The sequence below is a fragment of the Dendropsophus ebraccatus genome, chromosome 1, assembly GCF_027789765.1.
Source record: "Dendropsophus ebraccatus isolate aDenEbr1 chromosome 1, aDenEbr1.pat, whole genome shotgun sequence".
Taxonomy (NCBI): domain Eukaryota; kingdom Metazoa; phylum Chordata; class Amphibia; order Anura; family Hylidae; genus Dendropsophus; species Dendropsophus ebraccatus.
In genome coordinates, this window is record NC_091454.1 from 14,615,129 (window position 1) to 14,635,700 (window position 20,572).

Genomic DNA, 20,572 nt, shown 5'->3' on the forward strand with positions numbered 1-20,572 from the left:
GCCGCACATACAGCCGCACTCTTACAACGTGTGAATCGAGCCTAATACTGTACATTGAATAATTTTATTATAAAGTGACCAACCCCTTTAACAAATCTTGTCGTCCACTACTTATCAGCTGCTGTATGTCCTGCAGAAAGTGGTGTATTCTTTCCAGTCTGACATAGTGCTCTCTGCTGCCACCTCTGTCCATGTCAGGAACTGTCCAGAGCAGCAGCAAATCCCCATAGAATACCCTCTCCTGCTTCACCAGGGCCGGCTCCAAGTTTTTGCAGGACCTTGGGCAACAGAGCCCCAGCAGGCCCCTCCTCCACTAACATACACAATCACACATTATTGACACACTGACTGACTCTGACACAGAGACTGACTGACTCTGACACAGACATTGACTGACACACTCAGACACTAACATATAGCAGTTGCCCGGGTAAGTCCTGTGCTTCACCTATGGACACATCCTCATGTACACAGCTGGGTGACATCTTGGATACACATAGGGACACTTCCATAGGGGTTATACATTCCCCGCAGTCCTATCCCCTGTATGCACAGCAGCTGTGTTTGCGGTCGGTGCGGTGTGACCCGGGCTTCACATTCGCATCGGAGTGACTGACAGCGGATTGCGTGTTCCCGTTACCTGACCTCATTACTGTGTAAGTAGGTTGAGAGCTCCTGAGACTGGACACTGAGCCGTGAGTCAGTGCGGGGGATGAGAGGATACAGCGGGAACACGCTGCCCTGAGAAGGAAAACAAGTGCCCAGGATGGAGGCTAACTTACTGGATCCTTTGTTCTCAGAGGAGATAAACCGCTGCCAGAAGTATCTGGTAATAGCTTATTGATCTCTCCCCTTAAAGGGGAATCTATCGGCTGTGATTCAGCTTCCAAACTACTGACGCTGTTAGATGCTGTTAGGTAATGGAGACACATGGTACCTTCCATATATCTGTCTGTGCTTCCAGAATGTAGAAAATGTTTTTTTTTTCTCAAGCTCCTGATCTGCTGAGGGCTGTAACATCTCCTCACTCCCCTCCCATCCCTGATCTGCCCTCAGCAGATCAGGAACTGTCTGGGCTTTTCCATGTGATCAGCAATACCAGGCTTCATCAGATTGTATTTGACAAGAAAAAACCTGTGATAAAGCCTGGTAATGGTGATCACATGATGAAGCCTGGTAATGGTGATCACATGATGAAGCCTGGTAATGGTGATCACATGATGAAGCCTGGTAATGGTGATCACATGATGAAGCCTGGTAATGCTGATCACATGATGAAGCCTGGTAATGCTGACACCATGATGAAGCCTGGTAATGCTGACACCATGATGAAGCCTGGTAATGCTGATCACATGATGAAGCAGACTATTGGCGCGTGTAAAAGGGTCTTTAGGTGTACGGCCATTATAGAAATGCAGACATACAGACTGGACCCCTTGCTTACAATATACAGTAAAACATAATTACAACTACCATCCAAAACTACATGGAAGAGGAATGGTCTTCTCCAAAGTTCTATGCATAGTGTATGGATATCTTGTCTGGATCCGGGAGTCTTCTCAAAGAGGTGGTCTTCTGGAGAGGTCACCCCCCCCCCCCCCCCTTCATGTGTCTCTCAGCCTGTGTTATGGGAACAGGGTGGCATGCTGGGCTGGCATACACATTGATGCTACTCATGGACCCCACATATATATATATATATATATATATATATATATATATATATATATACACACACACACACACATATATATATATATACACACACACACACATATATATATATATACTCAGACCCATATGATAAGATCCTAATGCAGCTCAGAGCCCCCATCTCTTCTGTGCTATAACCCCTACATAGGTGTGAGCCCTGGGGGATCCTGCTATGGCTCCAGTCTAGAGGCTCCAGAGCAGGGGCCCCACCCAGCCGCCCCCCATGATGTATTCCGGTCACACAGCTCGGGGCCACCTTGAGGCTGAACTTGTCACTTGTCTGCAGCGCACATGTCCCATTCTCCACCTGCCCTCAGCCACAGCATACACACAAAGTCCCTTTAAACCACGGCGCCACCTCATTGGCTATTGATGAACATAACCCCGCCCCTCTTGAACAATGATTGGATAACGGTCTGCCATGTCACGCCCGCTGTCATCTGCTCCAGCCCGTGATTGGCGGTTTATTTCCCTTAGCCACGCCTTCCGTTAGAATCTCTGTAAGAGTTGATTGGATCACGCCCCGTTAGCCCCGCCTTCTGTCAAGCAGATGCGGCCGCTGATTGGCTGCGGCTCCAGCGTGTTGCAGGAAGCTCCCAGCTGATCCGCTATGGGAGACGGAAGTGTCGCCTGACTGGGGGTCTGTGTCACTGGGAGTCACCGGGGCTGAGTGCGATGAGAGCAGCGGCGGCGGCTCCGGGTGGATGATGGCCGCTGTAAAGAGTCACAGCCGGGCAGCGGGGAAGCGGGAGGAGGAGAACGGGGGTCTGGACCGCTCCCTCCAGCAGATGATCTCAGCCATAGTGGACGAGAGGAACCGCCTCAATATCCGCCAGGAGATCAGCGGCCTGGGTGAGTGCGAGCCGGGGGGGGGGGATCGGGCTGTGGGGATCGGGCTGGATCTGGGGGGGTCATGTGATGTCTATGGAACAATGGAGAGCTGGGCGCTGGGCTCCGCGTAGGCTGACCATAGGCGAAAGTGTCCATCCCCCGCCGTACGGTGACCGCCAGCGCTGTCATGTCACCCGCCACCGCCGTCATACCAGCCGCCATGTCACCCGCCACCGCCGTCATGTCACCTGCCACCGCCGTCATACCAGCCGCCATGTCACCCGCCATGTCACCCGCCACCGCCTTCATACCAGCCGCCATGTCACCCGCCACCGCCGTCATGTCACCCGCCACCGCCTTCATACCAGCCGCCATGTCACCCACCACCGCCGTCATACCAGCCGCCATGTCACCCGCCACCGCCGTCATACCAGCCACCATGTCACCCACCACCGCCTTCATACCAGCCGCCATGTCACCCGCCGCCATGTCACCCACCACCGCCGTCATACCAGCCGCCATGTCACCCGCCACCGCCGTCATACCAGCCGCCATGTCACCCGCCGCCATGTCACCCACCACCGCCGTCATACCAGCCGCCATGTCACCTGCCACCGCCTTCATACCAGCCGCCACGTCTCCGCCCAGCCGTGACCTCACCCGCCACCTCTCCGCCACCAGCCAATGACATTTTTTTTTTTTTTTTAAATGTATCAACTTGTCTTCGGAATGTCCGTGAATGTATCGAATCGTTTAATTAACAATTGAAAAATTCAGTTTCTAAGTTTTAATTTATTATATTCAATTTTTTGTTTTCCTTTTAAACATTTTAAGAATTTTTTTTTTTTTTTTTTTTTTTTTTTTTTTAAAAGCGCAGTGGCGGTGTCGTGTTTTCATCACTCGTTCACACCAGCTCTACGAGTAACAGATCACATGGCGAATTTTGTATTAAAACATAAAACACTTGGTTTTACCTCCCCCTCCCCCCCCCTTCCCTTCTTTCAGCCTGGATCTGAATATTTTTTGGGGAAAAAATTTAAAAGGGGGGAAAAAAGGATGAGTGATCATGAATCGCATCTTCATGGCATGTTTACTATTATGGCGGAGTGAGAAAAAATGATTATTTGTCCTTCGTTACTAGTAAACTAATTTAATTTTAATTTTTCTTATTTATTCTTATTTACTTAGTCTTTCAATCTGGATTTGAATATATATATATATATTTATTAAATTATTATTTTTTTTTTTTTAAGGAATGAAAAAACACGTTTTTTGGGGACTCGTGACTGACTTACCACAATTGCGCCCAAACTACTTGTTGTATTTTATCAGGAAACATATTTGGGGTTTATGAGAATTATTTAAAAAAAAAAAAAATCTGTATTTATTGAATACGGTTGTCAGTCGGTTGTCAATTGACTGGGGAAAGAATTTAAATTGCAACAAAGTAACAGAAGACGTTCTGCATTCCAACAATGTTACAGATTGGAATGTTGGTGTGTTTGTGGGAGGGGGGGACTGTGTGACTTTGGAGGAGTTGTGGGGGTGGGGGGAGGGGGGCACTATAGTTGTCTGATTTAGGGGGATTTTTGGGATATCTGCATAGGGTTAAGAAGGTCTTATAGTCTGAGAGAATAACAGTCTGGTCACTACTTTTATATCTCCAGACGGCATGATGGGATTTGTAGTTTAGCAGTAGATTGGAAGCCGCTGCATGCATGCCTGCTCCCTCCCCCACCCTTCCTTACATCACTTGGAATTGCTGTATATAAAATCCTATGAATACAAAGTATTCTACCTAATCCTCCTATCATACAAATAGATGACTATAATATGTTGTGGCTTGTGTGTATTATACCCCTAATCCTGGGGGTCTCCTGTAGGGGGGCGGGGGTCTTATCTTATATTGTGCCTCGTTTCTCCTCCACCTGAGAACAAAGGTGTCCTCCTCCCGCTCACATGGAGCTGCCTGACTCCGAGCTGTCCGCAGTGTCCCAGACCCCCCCCCCCCCCTTCCTCCATCCCTATCTGCTCTCCAGCCTCATTTATCACATCGCATCAGTATACCCCCCCCCCCCCCTCTAGATTTATCAATGGTTTCTTCCACAGTAATAAAATTAAAGGGTCGGCTATATACAACCCCCAGGCTTGTTGTGATGTATTTAAAGGGTCTCTAGTTTACGTAATTTGCCTGTAATGTTCTTCCTCGGAAAGATTTTGGCTTGGGTGGTATGAGGGGTTTCTCAGCGTTCTCCTAAGGGGGCGACTTGCAATTTGTTGTATAAAACAAATATATAAATAATATTACAGCAAATGTCAAGGAGGCGATGCCAAGCCGCAGCATGCATGCCTGCCTGCTCCCTCCCCTCCCCTTCCTTACCCTGATCTACAGTACTGAGCTCTGTTAGTCACTCAGGATAGGAGGCATGCTACTGGCACCGCCTCCTTGACACTTAGCCTCAGCTTGATAGGAGGCATGCTACTGGCACCGCCTCCTTGACACTTAGCCTTAGCTTGATATGGAGCTGAGCGAATGCCTTTAAGGCACCCTTCCCTGGTGATCAGCTGATCCATGTGGGTTTAGGAGCAGTAGGCAGCGGCACAGTGTCTTCCTATAGCCACAGCTGCTGTGTGTTAGTGATGGTGGAGATCACTCTAGTTGGACCCCCCCATTATTAGTGGTACATTCCAGGGGGCAGGAGACCCCTTTAATGTAAATCCACAACAATCTGTAACTACAATAATATTGTGGGACATTGCTGGGTGTCGTGTTCTGGTTTTCCCAGATAATCTCAGTTCCTCATTTCAGGTGATCGGTGTAAACTTCCTTCTTCCTCTATCAGAACCGCCTGATGGCAAACAGTAAATCATTGTGGTTATCAGGTCATAGACGTCACCCCCCCACCCCCCCATATATATATGTATCTGTAGTACCAGGTACTTTCTGCCATGTATGGTGGTTACTGTGGATGAGATAAGATTTTATTGTGAGTTACATCCTGTATTATACTCCAGAGCTGCACTCACTATTCTGCTGGTGGGGTCAATGTGTACATACATTACTGATCCTGAGTGACATGCTGTATTATACTCCAGAGCTGCACTCACTATTCTGCTGGTGGGGTCACTGTGTACATACATTACTGATCCTGAGTGACATGCTGTATTATACTCCAGAGCTGCTATGTGTATCGCCCGTGTCGCACTCTCCCGCTGTGTTTGCTTTGTATTACCTCCTCTCCTGTGTTTCTGGCTGAATGCTGCAGCGGAGAATAGTAACACTGCGGTTACACAAGTCACACTCCAAATTCCAGAGTTCTGCAAACATAAGGGTGAGGCTGTGGTATGCTGGACGAGTCCTCGAAGCCTTAGGGCTAATACTTAATCATCCATTGCCCGAAGATAAGAAAACCATAGCTGCTTTCTTCCAGAGACAGCACCCCTCTGGTTCAGGTTGTGTGTGGTACTACAGCTCAGATCCGCACAGATGTGACTCCTGTGTCTGGTGCTGTCTGTTGGTGGATCAGACATTGGCGGGTAGTAATACTGCACGGTCTTCTATGCTGTACAGCTTTCAGGGTGGCATGATGAGATGATGATGGGGCTACAGGGGTCTGAGATGGGGCTGAGATGATGGTGCTGCCATACGTGGCTGAGATTATGCCGCCATACTGGGCTGAGATGATGGTGCTGCCATACTGGGCTGAAATAATGCTCTTTGCTTACATAATTCTACAATATAGTTCTGAAATTATACTTCAGACGCTGCTCTATTAATGGTACCATACAGTGCTGAAGTAATACTACCGTAAAGTAGTCACCTAATGCTGCTATACAGTAGTATACCACCATACAGAGCTCTAATAATGCTTCCGTATGGTGTCTCTATAACACTACCAGACACAGCTTAAATAAGTAATACAACCACTACAGTGCCCAGATCGTGTTATAGTGTCTAAATAATGCTGCCATAAAGTGCTCAAATAATGCCGCCATAGGGTCATGAAATAATACCATCATACGCTGCTCCAGTAAAACCAGCGTACAGGTGGTCATATGATACAGCCATATAATACACCTGACACTGCTGAATGAATACTACCATACAGTGTTTAGGCAATGCTACCGCACAGTACCTGTCCTTTTTAAAGACATCCGTCACATCATAGTGATATTTTAGAGGTTTGGATCGGTGGCAGTCTAGGTGCCCATGTTCAGTTTGGTACATTTTTTTTTTTATTTCTACCGCCATATTGTGCTGATATAATAACACAATACAATAAGGCTACCGTACAGTGCCCATAAAATAGTCATCGTGAGAGTGGGGTATGGGGGGGGGGCAGAGGTTTGTCCCCTTTTGCCCTCCATAGACATGGACAGATCCTGGCACAGAGTGACATTAGATGGCGGGTTTTATGCTCGCAGCACCTGTTGATTCACGATGCTGAGGAGCTGACAATGCGCACAGCACCTGCTCACTATTCCGCTCACCGAGAGGGTTTCATTTGCTGCCTTTTGTATGGGAATGAGTCATAGAGCGAGATTATAATACCGCCTGCTGCACCAGCCAGGAGCGAGCCAGCGCGAATCTAATAAAGAGCGGCGGGTGTGAAGATAAGACCGCCGATGGGTGATGGGAGCGATTAGATTACCCCCTCCCCATCTGGGTCATGTGACATGGTCAGGGGGTGAATGCTGAACTTGTATGTTGACCGTATTTTTTGAGTTCCTCAGTTATTCCTCCTGGAAATGTCAGTGAACTGAGAACAGGGTTTTATCAGTCCCCACATGCTCTTAAAGGGATTATCCAGGCGATTATCCAGGCTTAATAACAATGCTTACCTCCAGAAACAGCGCCTCACCTGTCCTCAGTTTGTGTGTGGTATTGCAGCTCAGTTCCATCAAAGTGAATGGAGCTAAAGTGTAATACCACACACAATTTGAGGACGGGGGTGGCGCTGTTTTTGCATTCTGTAATACAGGGAGGATTAATCTGAGGTCACATTGTGGTCGACCTCACTCTGGGCATTACAGAGTGCAGATACAGCCTGTTTACATCAGCTGTCTCAGAAGGGAGGGGGGGAGGAGGGGGAGACAGAGAGAAAAGCTCGCATGCAGATTTTTGTGTCTTCACCAGAAAGCAGCAGCTGAGAACTGGGGGAAGGAGACTGAATAGATAATAACAAGTATGGAAGGAATAGTTAGTCTCATCATGGGCTGCAACATATCAAGAGTCTAAGTGGAATATCCCTTTAAGGCTCCCATACACCAGACGATGACTTTCCCCCTGATGTTGGGGAAGAGAAGGATCGTCCATGATGAATTTGAATGCAGAATCTCCAAAAAGTGGCTTTTTCTCCCATCTTGAAATCATACACACACTCAGCCAAACTGAACGTCCGTGTGCGCAGGGGGGATTGAGACAAATAACTGATGTCCAGCTGATGGCTATTAAAGATCTGTGACCACCTTAAAGGGGCTGTTCAGGCTTAGAAAAACATGGCTGCTTTCTTTCAGAAACAGCGCCACTCTTGTTCTCTGTTTGAGTGTGGGTATTGCAGCTCGGTTTCATGAAATGAATGAGAGGGACCTGTCCTAGTGACAACGGACACTTTACCGACATTTCTGTAACCCGTCCCTTCCCTTAGCGACGTCCTGGTCCCCACCACTCGCCTCTCTGGCCTGTGACTACCAGGACGCGGGGCTAATAATAACACATGAGTGGCATCTATTAGTCATGTGTCAGCCCTGACCTGAAAATCCCCCATATTGGATGCGATCTGGGATAAGATTACAGCCGTCCGACACAGATGGTAGAAAAAAAATCTATGGAATATTCATCAGACTGAGCCGTCATGACATCAGCCGCATGAAAAGAGGAAATTTCTGGAATGTACAAAAAAAAAAAAATGACGAAAACACGAAAGAAAATAAATAAATATAAATAAATAAATATATACATACACACACACACACAGGGTGGTCCTAAATTAGGTGGACAAAATATACTGGATCTGTGAAACAGGCCCAGTTGCCCCTAGCAACCAATCAGATTCCAGCTTTCATTTTCCAAAGAGTCTGTGAGGAATGAGAGGTGGAATCTGATTGGTTGCTAGGAGCAACTGAGCCAGATTCACTTTACACCATGTTTGATAAATCTCCCCCTTCATAACCCTATTACACTATGGGGGAGATTTATCAAACATGATGTAAAGTGAAACTGGCTCAGTTGCCCCTAGCAACCAATCAGATTCCAGCTTTCATTTTCCAAAGAGTCTGTGAGGAATTGAAAGGTGGAATCTGATTGGTTGCTAGGGGCAACTGAGCCAGTCTCACTTTACATCATGTTTGATAAATCTCCCCCATAGTGTCCACCTACTTTTGGACTGGTTGTGTCTGGTATTACAATTCAGCTCCATTCACATCAATGGAACTGAGCTGTAATACCACACACAACCTGAGTACAGGAGTGGTGCTGTTTCTGGAAGACATCAGCTATGTGTTACTAATCCTGGACAACCCCTTTAAAGGGGTTATCCAGCGCTACAAAAACATGGCCACTTTCCCCCTACTGTTGTCTCCAGTTTGGGTGCAGGTTTTGAAACTCAGTTCCATTGAAGTAAATGGAGCTTAATTGCAAACTGCACCTGAAATGGAGACAACAGTAGGGGGAAAAGTGGCCATGTTTTTGTAGTGCTGCATAACCCCTTTAACACAGTTGTGTGCACGAGGCCTCAGATCTGAACCTGTAATATGGCCCATGCTTTCACAATACGTGCGGTACGCTATGTCCGTCATTTACTGGGGGTTTTGTAAAAAAAAAAAAAAGAACGGCCCCATATAAATGAGTCTTAAAGGGATGTATGAGGGGTGTAATACTACACACAACCCGTCCTTAGGTTGTGTGTCGTATTACAGCTCGGCAATGAAATACCACACACAACCTGAATACAAGGGTGGCGCTGTTTCTGGGAGGAAAAAACTGTTGTTTTTCTAATCCTGGATAGCCCCTTTAAGTAAATCTCCCTCGTCATCCTCTTCTCTCCTCGGGTGTTTGTAGTTTATAATCCCCTTCCCTCCCTGCTGAGCCCGGGTTTATATACAGCAGCTGAGAGGAGGAGGAGCTAAGACAGGAAGAGCCGATGACATCATCAGAACTGAGCCAGGAGGTGGATTTCAGACTACAGTGGAGCTGCAGTGTCTGTGCCCTAATGCAGCAGAGCTAGGAGGCAGCTGAGCCTGAAGGGGAGACGTAGCAGGTAAGGAGCACCCAGGAGTGGTGGCCGGTGGCTTATAAGACCCTGTAACTGCACAGGACACTAGCACTAGGACCCAGTGACTTCCTTGCAGCAGCCGCAGCTTTGTCCTTGTTGCTGTAGAACATTCAAAACGAGCGCTCTATGGGCGTTCACTGTGTGGATACAGGTACAGGCTCCCCCACCCCGCACATCTCCCAGCCCCCTCCTCCTCTCGTCACTGCAGCCCCCCCCCCCCCAGCCTGGGTAGTCACATGAGACGCAGCACACGTGCAGCCATGTTGAATAAATATCAGCAGTATAGTGTGTATGGAGGTCGCCTGTCGGGAAAATCCCCAAAAATTGTTAATGACATCTAGTGTTGTTAGGTTAGTAGTAGTCACTGATCCTCCATGACCGTGCTGATCCCAGCATGGTATTTAAGGAGATCCGAACTTCCGGATTACCAGATCTGGCAAGGGGCGTCATGACAGGTACAATTTAAAGGGGCTTTCTAGGATTAGAAAAATGTGACTGTTTTCTATCAAAAACAGCGCCACCCCTGTCCTCCGGTTATATGCGGTATTACAGCTCGACTCCTTTCACTTCAAAGAAACTGACCTGCAATACCAAACACAACCTGAATACAAGGGTGGCGATGTTTCTGGACAACATCAGCTTTTCTAATCCTGGATAAAGAATTTTTAGCACCAAACCAGGTTGTGTGCGGTATTACAACTCAGCCCTCAGTATTAACACTGTAGGGGGGTAAACACCAAATAACTGCCCAACACCCTTCCCACTTTACACTTTTTTCTTATTTGTGGGGATCGTATTCCCCTATGTAACACAGGAGGCTGGAAGTGCTGGTGAGGAGAGTGGAGGAAAGTACAGGTCTTCTGCTAGTGGTGGAGCATATAACCATGAAGTTGAAGTTCTCCTTCAATCTAAAGGTGCCCATAAATCTCAACTAAACCAGCCAACTTTCACGGAAAATTGTATAATGTGAATGGCGGCCTCTCGACTCTAAACCAAAAGTTGGTGTTGGCGAAAAGGGTCGTCAGTTAAAGTCAAACATGTCCGACCTTTCTCTTTTCTTCTGGGAGAGAGAAGCCAATGACAGAGCTTTCAGTCTGCAGCTTTCCCCTCCCCATAGAGGAAGCATGGCGCCTAACATTCATGTATATAGGGAGGTCGGGAAAGATGACTGTTCTCCAAATGTATGGGCACCTTATAAAAGGAAGAATGGTGGCAGGTAGCTACAGAAGACTAGAGCAGTGTCCTCTCCAGTAGTGTTGAGCGGACTCGACAAACTGTTCGGCGGTGTTCTCCAAACCCTCGGAATTTGGCAACGTTTGGTCCGGCAACGTTCTCCGAACTGGAGTGGTGGCTGAAGAAGTTGGATGTTGCCCTAGGGCTGCCAGGAAAACATGGATACAGGTAATGGCTGTATTCATGTTTTTCATGACTCCCTAGGACGGCATTCAACTTCTCTAGCCACCATTCAGGTTCGGAGAACATTGCCGAACCCAAACAGTTCACTCAACACTTATCTCCAGTCCTCACGTCCCACCAACAGGCCATGATTCATGGATGCCTCATAGAGAAAACACCATAATTCTACCACCCATTAAAAACCAAAGCAGTCCTGAAAACATGGCCACTTGGGGAAACCAAAAGATCAAGGTTGAGGAACGTTGTCCTCCTGTTTAAGCGTCTTTCTTAAATCTCCTATGAATTTAATATGTCTTACCCCAAAGATGACTTCACAACCGTACTCACTATCACAATTTTTCTAGGATGCCATCTTGCATAGTCCAAGGCTGCACCTCCTCCTCGAAAACCAAAGACCCAGCTCCGGTCCTCCACGCTTTTCCACCAGAAATTGAGAATGTGCGATTGTGGCTCCTGCAGACCAAACAAGACTTTGGGAACATGGAGGAGCTTAGTAAAAAGATTGCGGAAGCCCCAAGAGGAAGTTACCGTATGTGTTCTCTCCACTTTGGCAAAGACTGTTACGAAATTAGAGGTCGCTCGTATTTTCTTAAAAAGGGAGCGGTCCCTACCGTATTCCCTCAGAGAAGAGTTTCAGGAGACGTGATGGAAGAGGGAGCGTATAAATCGATGAAAAGATCAAAAAGAGGTAGCAGCTTGATGGATGTCGCAATGGCTGCCAAGGAGCACAGTTATGCCGGAGAAGTACAGACTCCAGTCCACCATGTCTGTAACCAAACATTTGCCACCAACACTATAGTCAATGAAGCCACAGTAAAAGTTGAAATAATGGACGATTCTCCAACAAAAATTCTCCCCGAAGATGACTTACCAAGATTTGCAAGAAGGAAAAAGATCAAGTTACCCCCTCCCCCGAAGCCTATGGGAAAAGTGACGGATTATTGCTCCCGCCACGTGCACCGCGGTACAAACACTGATCCTTACTTCGGAAAATCGCACAAAAAAGTTTCCGCTAGTCTACGACCCAAACATTTCTCTATCGGCATTCAGTGTAACCTATCCAACTTACCAACGTTACAGGATGATATGACACGATGCCAGGCGATGCCAAGTATTGACACTGTAGGCTTGTCAAACAGAATACGGAAGATGGTGCTACATCGGGGAAGGGTCTATGTTATGTGTGTGTAGGTGATTATTTTTGGGACAGTTAGCATCTTATTTATTGGCAGTAAGGCCTCTTCTAGATCCTGTGTCCGCTACGGCATGCCAGTTACCAGTCAACAAGCCTTACGGGACATTATATCAAGTGGAGATTACCTGAGTCTATTTCAGATAGCAATAAGTACCACCCCAGGGTTAACAAATACTTCTAAAATACTTCAACATGAGTAGATCAGAGTTCCACCAAAAATTCTAGTTTCCCACCACTAGGACTTGGTAGGATCCAATATTTTTGGTGCCCATCAACACTGGACTATAAGATGAAGTTCATGGATCAAGCAGTGGTTTGACGTCTAGTTCAAAAAATTCTGACCATTGATGTTTTATCCAAGACTTCGTATAGGATATTGGAACATATTTTCTATGATGCAATGGTCAATCCTCATTGATCGTGGTTAGTGTTAATTAACCACGGCAACTTCTCCGAACGTCAATGCTCAGCATTTAACGCCCCGCGTCTGGAGAAAGTGGATGCCGCCCATGGGAGTTCTGGAAAACCTGGCTACAGCCAAAGGTTGTATCCATGTTTTCCAGGCAGTCCTTGGGTGGCATCCACCTTCTCCAGATGCGTGGAGTTAAATGCTGAGTGTTCAGAGAAGCTGCCGAACCTGGACACTTTCATGATGCTCACTCAACCGCAATCGTGGTGACATCAAAGGACCATCTGAGGGACATAGAAGGTGGCTGTGGCTATGGGACATTGCTAAAGTACCAAGCAACTCGAAGGAGATGGATAAATCCTAAACTTTTGTTGAAGAATTGGAGAAATATGAGATCTCTAACCTTTTTATATAATTCCACACGCCTAGATTTTTATTTATTCATGCTTCGGTTACAGCTGTTTTTTTTGTAGATTATCAGAAGATGTGGTGGTCACTTGGTGGAAATTTGTTGTTTCTAATACCAGTTCGGTGAAAAAGAAGAAGAACCAGCAAGATGTTTTTTTTTCTTCATGTTGAAGGAAAGGAACGAATTACGAAACTTTTTCAAAAGCTTTTTTTTTTTTTATTTGAAGTTCATCATTTTAGAATCCAAAAATGATTCTTACCCAATATTATTTTTGTGTCGCGTAGCCTATATTTTTATCACTAGGGCATGTGGATGTCCTTAAGGACTAGGATAAGGCTGTGTAAAGCTCCTTGGTTTTGTTTTTTTATTGCTTAGTAATAAAGATATTGGTTCGGTTACATTTCCCCGCGGTGTCTTTACTGTTTTTTGCCGGTCAAGTTATTTGCAACAGCAAAGGAATTTTTTGAAAGTGTTGAAAATGTTTTACATGGTCTAAATAAAGTATGTACTTAGTGGATGGTCTAAGTTATCGACCACCCCCAACTCTCCAAATATTGTAGGTCATAGGACACCGAATTGAAGTTTGTAGGTCCCGTTTATCTTTGAAGGATCGATTGGCGATCTGATGTGTATGGCGGCATCCCATCTGTCCTCGATTGGAACTGGGCATGATGGATTTCAGCATACACAATTTTACTCCCATGGGATATAAGCAGCTGCCAGAGGAGCCTGGTAGTAGCCTGTTCCCTTCTACAAGGAATTGGATTACCAGTGTCTGAAAAAGTTGGATGCAGCCCTTGGGAGTCCTGGAAAACATGGATAGAGCCATAGGTTGCATAGGGCTGCATCTAACTTCAGCCACCGGTATGCAAACGCCGAACATTCATGTTAATACGAACCTGAGCGTTCTTGAAGTACTCTCACCCCATGAGGTATGTGACTGTAGCATGCCTGTGTGCAGGACTCCTCCGTTGGTGTGCGGTGACGTAAAGACTTCTTCATTCTTGCCAGATGGCGGCGTAAATTGCTGCCCGTTATCCCACTGGTAGGAGACGCGATGGTGGAGAGCGAGGAGGCACAACAGACGGTGGCCTGGAGGGCCTTGACTTGACTCTTTGGGGTCCAGAAATTTCTCGTATCTCAGGCAGAATACAATTTGCTAATGGTTCTGCTTTGGGTGTGCAGCTTGTGATTAATTTTCGGAAACTTGTCCAACTTTGCTACTTGTATAAATAGCGCGATTGCCTTTTGACAGATGATCGTAGATTGTTGGATCGTGACTACATTAACTCTCAACGCAACCCTGCAAACACTGTGTGGGATAGAGATACTATGGGAGGTCCCAAACCGCAGTTTGGGTGGTACTCTGCTGGGTGCTCATTAGAAGGGGTGGGTCATCCAGGGTCGATCAGTGCACTGATGTGGAAGCCCCGCCCCCAGGGCACCAAGCTGCCTCATTTACATATCTAATAAACTACATAGCTCCCAAAAACGGCGCAGAGGATGAAGGTAAGAAACTTTCCTCCATCCTCAGTGCCCCATGCACTATAGAGACATATCAGCTTCTAACCGATAGTTATGAATTTTCAATTTTATTAATTATATTTTAAAAATGCTCTTTCCATGGTGGCCACTAGGCCTAAAACTAAACTGAGACTTCCTGGTAAGTTTGTGGTGATAAGGAGGAGGCTGCCCGAAAGTGATCTGTACAGAATTACAGTAAAATTGACAACATATGAAGCTCACAGCTTAGCCTCCCCTTCCCCTCTCTGAAATTATCTCCTCAAAGGTCACGGGGTATGCTGTATGCTTCCCATTCATGTCAGTGGGATAGCTTCTCTCTACTATTGCCTATGTCCGGGGGACTTGCTGTAAAGCATATTACTAACTGCTGCCTCAAACATCTTAAGTGCCGATCCCGTTTGTTTATGGGTATCCATGTGTCAGTTATCCTATTCTGTGTGGTTGTTAGAAGCTTGGGTCAGGTGCTTCCTGCAGGAAAGGCTAACCAGGAATTACCTGTAAGAACTAAAGTCTCTAACTAGAGTCGAGCGAACTTGCCAAACTGTTCAGATTCGTCAACATTCTCTGTCTGTAATGGTTGGTTAGTGTTCATCACCTTTAACCAATTTTGTTATAAAGTTTGGGACCTGGACTCTCTTGTTCCCACCGCCCAGTCTCCAGTGATGTCACCCGTATAAGACGAGACTGAGTGATACATCCTGGATAGCCGTCCTCAGATTTCTCCAGCAGGGCCTGACCTCTCGGCATAGTGCTGACTACAGTCGGGTCCAATCTCATTACAGCCGCTGTTATTTCCTGTCCTTCTTCCTTGATAAATTAATAATCAGGGTGGTTTGTGCAGCCGAGGAGAAATCTAGGACAAGGAAAGCTGCAGTGCCGGAAATGGGGATGGGATCTATTTTTATATACATATACATATAAATTTGTTAAATATAATATTTTTTCTTTTTTTCCCGTTTTTGAAAGAATATATATATATATATAATATAATATATATATATATATATATATATATAATATAATATATATATATATATATATATATATATATATATATATATATATATATATATATATATAAAAATTTTTTTTTTTTTTTTTGCCAAAAATTTTTTTACTAATAAAAAAAAAAAACATAAATACATCATATCTAGTTTTATATATATTTTTTATGTTTTCTTTTATAATTTAAAAAAAATTTTAGGGGGAAAAAACAACAACAAAATATATTTTTTCCCCCAAAAACTGGAAAAAAAAATTTAAAAAATGAAATAAAAAGTAAATATACTGATATATACAGTATATGTACTATTGTTTTTGTTTTCCATATTTGGTGAAAAAAAAGTTTTCAAAAACAAAAATTATATAATTTATATAGATTTTTTAAAAATGTAAAAAAAAATAATATATTTTTTATTTTTAAATCTTTTTCTCCGCTTTCCAGGCTGCTTTAAAGATGACCGCATTGTATTTTGGACCTGGATGTATTCCACCTATTTTATGGAGAAGTGGGCTCCGCGGCAGGATGACATGCTGTTCTACGTGCGACGGAAACTTTCTTACGTGAACGCAGATGGCAGTGAAGGAAAAAAGGTGACTAGCAGAGGCGTAGCCCGCAGGGTAAATGTCCACATCCCCTTCCCTAACTCTTCTTTGATTATAATGATGACTCTGATTCAGTGAATTTGCGCGTCCCTCTGTTATTCCTCTTGGAAATGGCTGATTGGATGTGACCGTTCTCCTCCCTGTCCTTACACACTTACATATTGTCCAATCAGGGATGGTGGCGCAGATGGATGAGGTACATGTCCAGGGGGAATAACAAGAGTGGAAGAAATTTTTTAACCCCTTCAACTATTCTTCCATCTTTCTTAAGACTTCCAGTACTTATCAGCTGCTGTATGTGATGCAGGAAGTGGTATATTCTCTCCAGTCTGACACAGTGCTCTCTGCTGCCACCTCTGTCCATGTCAGGAACTGTCCAGAGCAGGAGAGGTTTTCTATGGGAATTTGCTGCTGCTCTGAACAGTTCCTGACATGGACAGAGGTGGCAGCAGAGAGCACTGTGTGAGACTGGAGAAAATACACCACTTCCTGCAGGACATACAGCAGCTGAAAGACTGGAGATTTTTTTAATAGAAGTAAATTACAAATCTGTATAAATTTCGTACACCAATTTTTTTTTTTTTTGGTCGCTGGAGTACCCCTTTAAGGGTGTGCGCCCATCTCTCCCAGTCTCCTAAATGGTAAATGTGCTTGGTTGTATAGCCATATACATTGCCTATACATCCTTTTCCAGCCAGTGGAAAGCAGTCATTTTTTTTGACAGCTTTCCAATTTTTTTTTTTTTTAGGGAATTTAAAGACTAAGGAGGAGATTTATCAAACATGGTGTAAAGTGAAACTGTCTCAGTTGTCCCTAGCAACCAATCAGATTCCACCTTTCATTCCTCACAGACTTTTTGGAAAATGAAAGGTGGAATCTGATTGGTTGCTAGGGGCAACGGGGCCTGTTTCACTTTACACCATGTTTGATAAATCTCCCCCTAAAAATTATTTTTTTTAACTTCTGTTTTATTTTAATTCTAATGATTGTGTATTGGATATATTAGATATCACTGCTATTGTGTATACAGCTTCCAGTGTGGTGGTCTCTGTGTATTATATCACAGTTATTGTGTATACAGCTTCCAGTGTGGCGGTCTCTGTGTATTATATCACAGTTATTGTGTATACAGCTTCCAGTGTGGTGGTCTCTGTGTATTAGATATCACAGTTATTGTGTATACAGCTTCCAGTGTGGTGGTCTCTCTGTATTATATCACAGTTATTGTGTATACAGCTTCCAGTGTGGCGGTCTATGTGTATTATATCACAGTTATAGTGTATACAGCTTCCAGTGTGGTGGTCTATGTGTATTATATCACAGTTATTGTGTATACAGCTTCCAGTGTGGCGGTCTATGTGTATTATATCACAGTTATTGTGTATACAGCTTCCAGTGTGGCGGTCTCTGTGTATTATATCACAGTTATTGTGTATACAGCTTCCAGTGTGGTGGTCTCTGTGTATTATATCACAGTTATTGTGTATACAGCTTCCAGTGTGGCGGTCTCTGTGTATTATATCACAGTTATTGTGTATACAGCTTCCAGTGTGGCGGTCTCTGTGTATTATATCACAGTTATTGTGTATACAGCTTCCAGTGTGGTGGTCTCTGTGTATTATATCACAGTTATTGTGTATACAGCTTCCAGTGTGGCGGTCTCTGTGTATTATATCACAGTTATTGTGTATACAGCTTCCAGTGTGGCGGTCTCTGTGTTTCGCCGATATGTTGGGAATGGAGGCGGAATAAGATGCTGTAAACTGTAGTGACAGAATTAGGTGAGGGATTACTGCCTCTATTAAGCGGTTTACTCCGTATTGGTTTGTGTTTAACACTACCTGACATCTCGGCGCAGGAATTAAGATTACGGGTTGTCTAGGCTGAGAAAAACATGGCTGCCTTATTCCAGGAACAGCGCCCCAGCTGCCCACAGGTTGTATATGGTACTGCAGCACACCTGAGGACAGGGGTGGTGCTGTTTTGCGACCTTCTTTTTTTTTTTTTTTTTTTACCCCCTCATGCTTAAGGTATAAAAAAAAAAAAAAAACATAACATAAAAAAAAACTAGTAACAGTATAAATATAAAAAAAGCAAAAAATAAAATACTAATGGTATAAGAATAAATAATTTATGCAAGAAGATGAAGCAGTACAGCCGGTGGCCCCATTTACTCTCACGGCCTTTGGGCACATAGCCGGCCAAATGGTACATGGCCTAGAACTGAGGCGAAGAACTGGCTGTGTACCAAGGAGCCATCTGTGTAAAGTTTGAAGTCTTTCTCATCTCTGTATGGATTTTCCTTCAGGGCATGAGATTTCTCTCACAAGTTTTGAGAAAGATAAAAAAGAAAAGTGAATGGTAAATACAGTCAGGATCTGATCCCGCTAGAGAGTATGTGTAGGCGTATATACCGAGGTGGGAGGTCATGTGACTGTTAGATCTGGCTAAGACACCAAAATATGTAGCACAGTCCACAACCACATGATAATAACAAAGGGAGGAAGAAGAAAACCCTGTCAGCGTGGGAGCAGGGAGAAGGTGAGTTTGTTAATTTATTTAAAGTGTACCTGTCATAGAATTTTTTTTTTCAGAAATCAATAGTACAGGCGATTTTAAGAAACTTTGTAATTGGGTTTATTAGCTGAAAAATGCATTTTTACCATGAAAAAGCAGTTTGAAGCTCCCCCCCCCCCCTGTCTTCATTGTTTTCTACGTAAAGTGGAGGGAGATGAGGCACCAAAACAGGACAACAAAGAGTTAATTTACAGCTACATCGGCTATCCCCTCTGAAGTCAGCACTGACCTCTCTGACCTCTGAATACTGGCTTTCACACAGCTCCCGCTGTGTAATCCTTTGTTCTCTGCTCTCTGCTGGTGACTAATCCATCTCCTCCTCCCTCCATAGAACAGACCGGGCCCGACTGATGTAAAAGAGTCGAGATTTCTTGATAATGAGCAGTGAATGAGGGAGGGGGGGACCTGGGGAAAGTCTTTTTGAATGCAGATAATGGCATATTTGCCTAATAAATCCAATTACAAAGTTTCTTAACCCTTAGACGACCCAGGGCGTATAGTTACGCCATGGAAGTCTGTCCCCAGACGACCTAGGGCGTAACTGTACGCCCTGGGTGTTATTCCCGCTATGAAGCGCGCTCCGGAGCGGAGCGCGCTTCACAGCAGGTGGGGGCCGGCTGCAATCAGCAGCCGGGACCTCACCGGCAATGACACGCTGCAGCGATCGCGCTGCCGCGTATCATTAACCCCTTAAACGCGCGGCGCGACTGCGGCGTTTAAGTGTAAGTGACAGGGGGAGTCCCCTGTCACTTACCGATCGGGACCCCCGCAGTGTGACTGCGGGGGTCCCGATCGGTAAAACGGACTGCTGGAGGTCTCTTACCTGCCTCCATGCGGTCCGATCGGCGATCTGCTACACTGAGCCTGCACAGGCAGGCTCAATGAGCAGATCGCCGATAACACTGATCAATGCTATGCCTATGGCATAGCATTCATCAGTGTAGAAATCAAAGTAATCTATGTACAAGTCCCCCAAAGGGACTTCAAATGTGTAAAAAAAAAAAAGTTAAAAACACTATTACACTACCCCAAAACCCCTCCCCCAATAAAAGCTGAAATCACCCCCCTTTCCCATTATATAAATAAAACATATAAAAATAAATAAATAGATAAACATATAATATACCGTAGCGTGCGTAATTGTCCGATCTATTAAAATATAACAAGTGTCATTGCGAACGGTAAACGGCGTACACGAAAAGAGGGGAAAAAGTGCGCGGATTACCGATTTTATGTTACATTATATATATAAAAAAAATAATAAAAAGTGATCAAAACGTCCGATCTTCACAAATATGGTATTAATAAAAACTAGAGATCATGGCGGAAAAAATGACACCCCATACAGCCCCGTAGGTGAAAAAATAAAACCGTTATAAGCGTCACAATAGTCCCATTTTATTTATAATTAATTGCCAAAAAAAAAGGATTTCATTTAAAAAAAAATATGTAACATTAGAGAATCTGTGTAACCTGCATATGGTTGTGTTCAGACTGACCTATAGAATAATTGTATCATGTCGCTGTTACCATATAGTGCATAACGTAGACACAGGAACCCCCCAAACGTTACCATATTGCATTCTTTTTTGCGATTTCACCTATTTATATCTTCATAA

General features: G+C 44.7%; 1 protein-coding gene across 3 annotated transcripts in view; it reads left to right on the forward strand.

Moving 5' to 3' along the window:
• The first annotated feature begins 2,194 nt into the window (after positions 1-2,194).
• The window catches only part of KIAA0930 (KIAA0930 ortholog), a 28,732-nt gene continuing 10,354 nt past the window's right edge, over positions 2,195-20,572 (forward strand). The window contains exons 1-2 of one of the 3 annotated variants that reach the window (XM_069952411.1): positions 2,195-2,565; positions 16,216-16,391. In XM_069952411.1, the coding sequence (XP_069808512.1) occupies positions 2,418-2,565; positions 16,216-16,391 (324 nt within the window). In that variant the 5' untranslated portion in view covers positions 2,195-2,417. Of the gene's footprint in view, positions 2,566-9,713; positions 9,804-16,215; positions 16,392-20,572 lie in introns of those variants that run through there. The other 2 variants (XM_069952418.1, XM_069952428.1) reach the window with 2 other exon arrangements.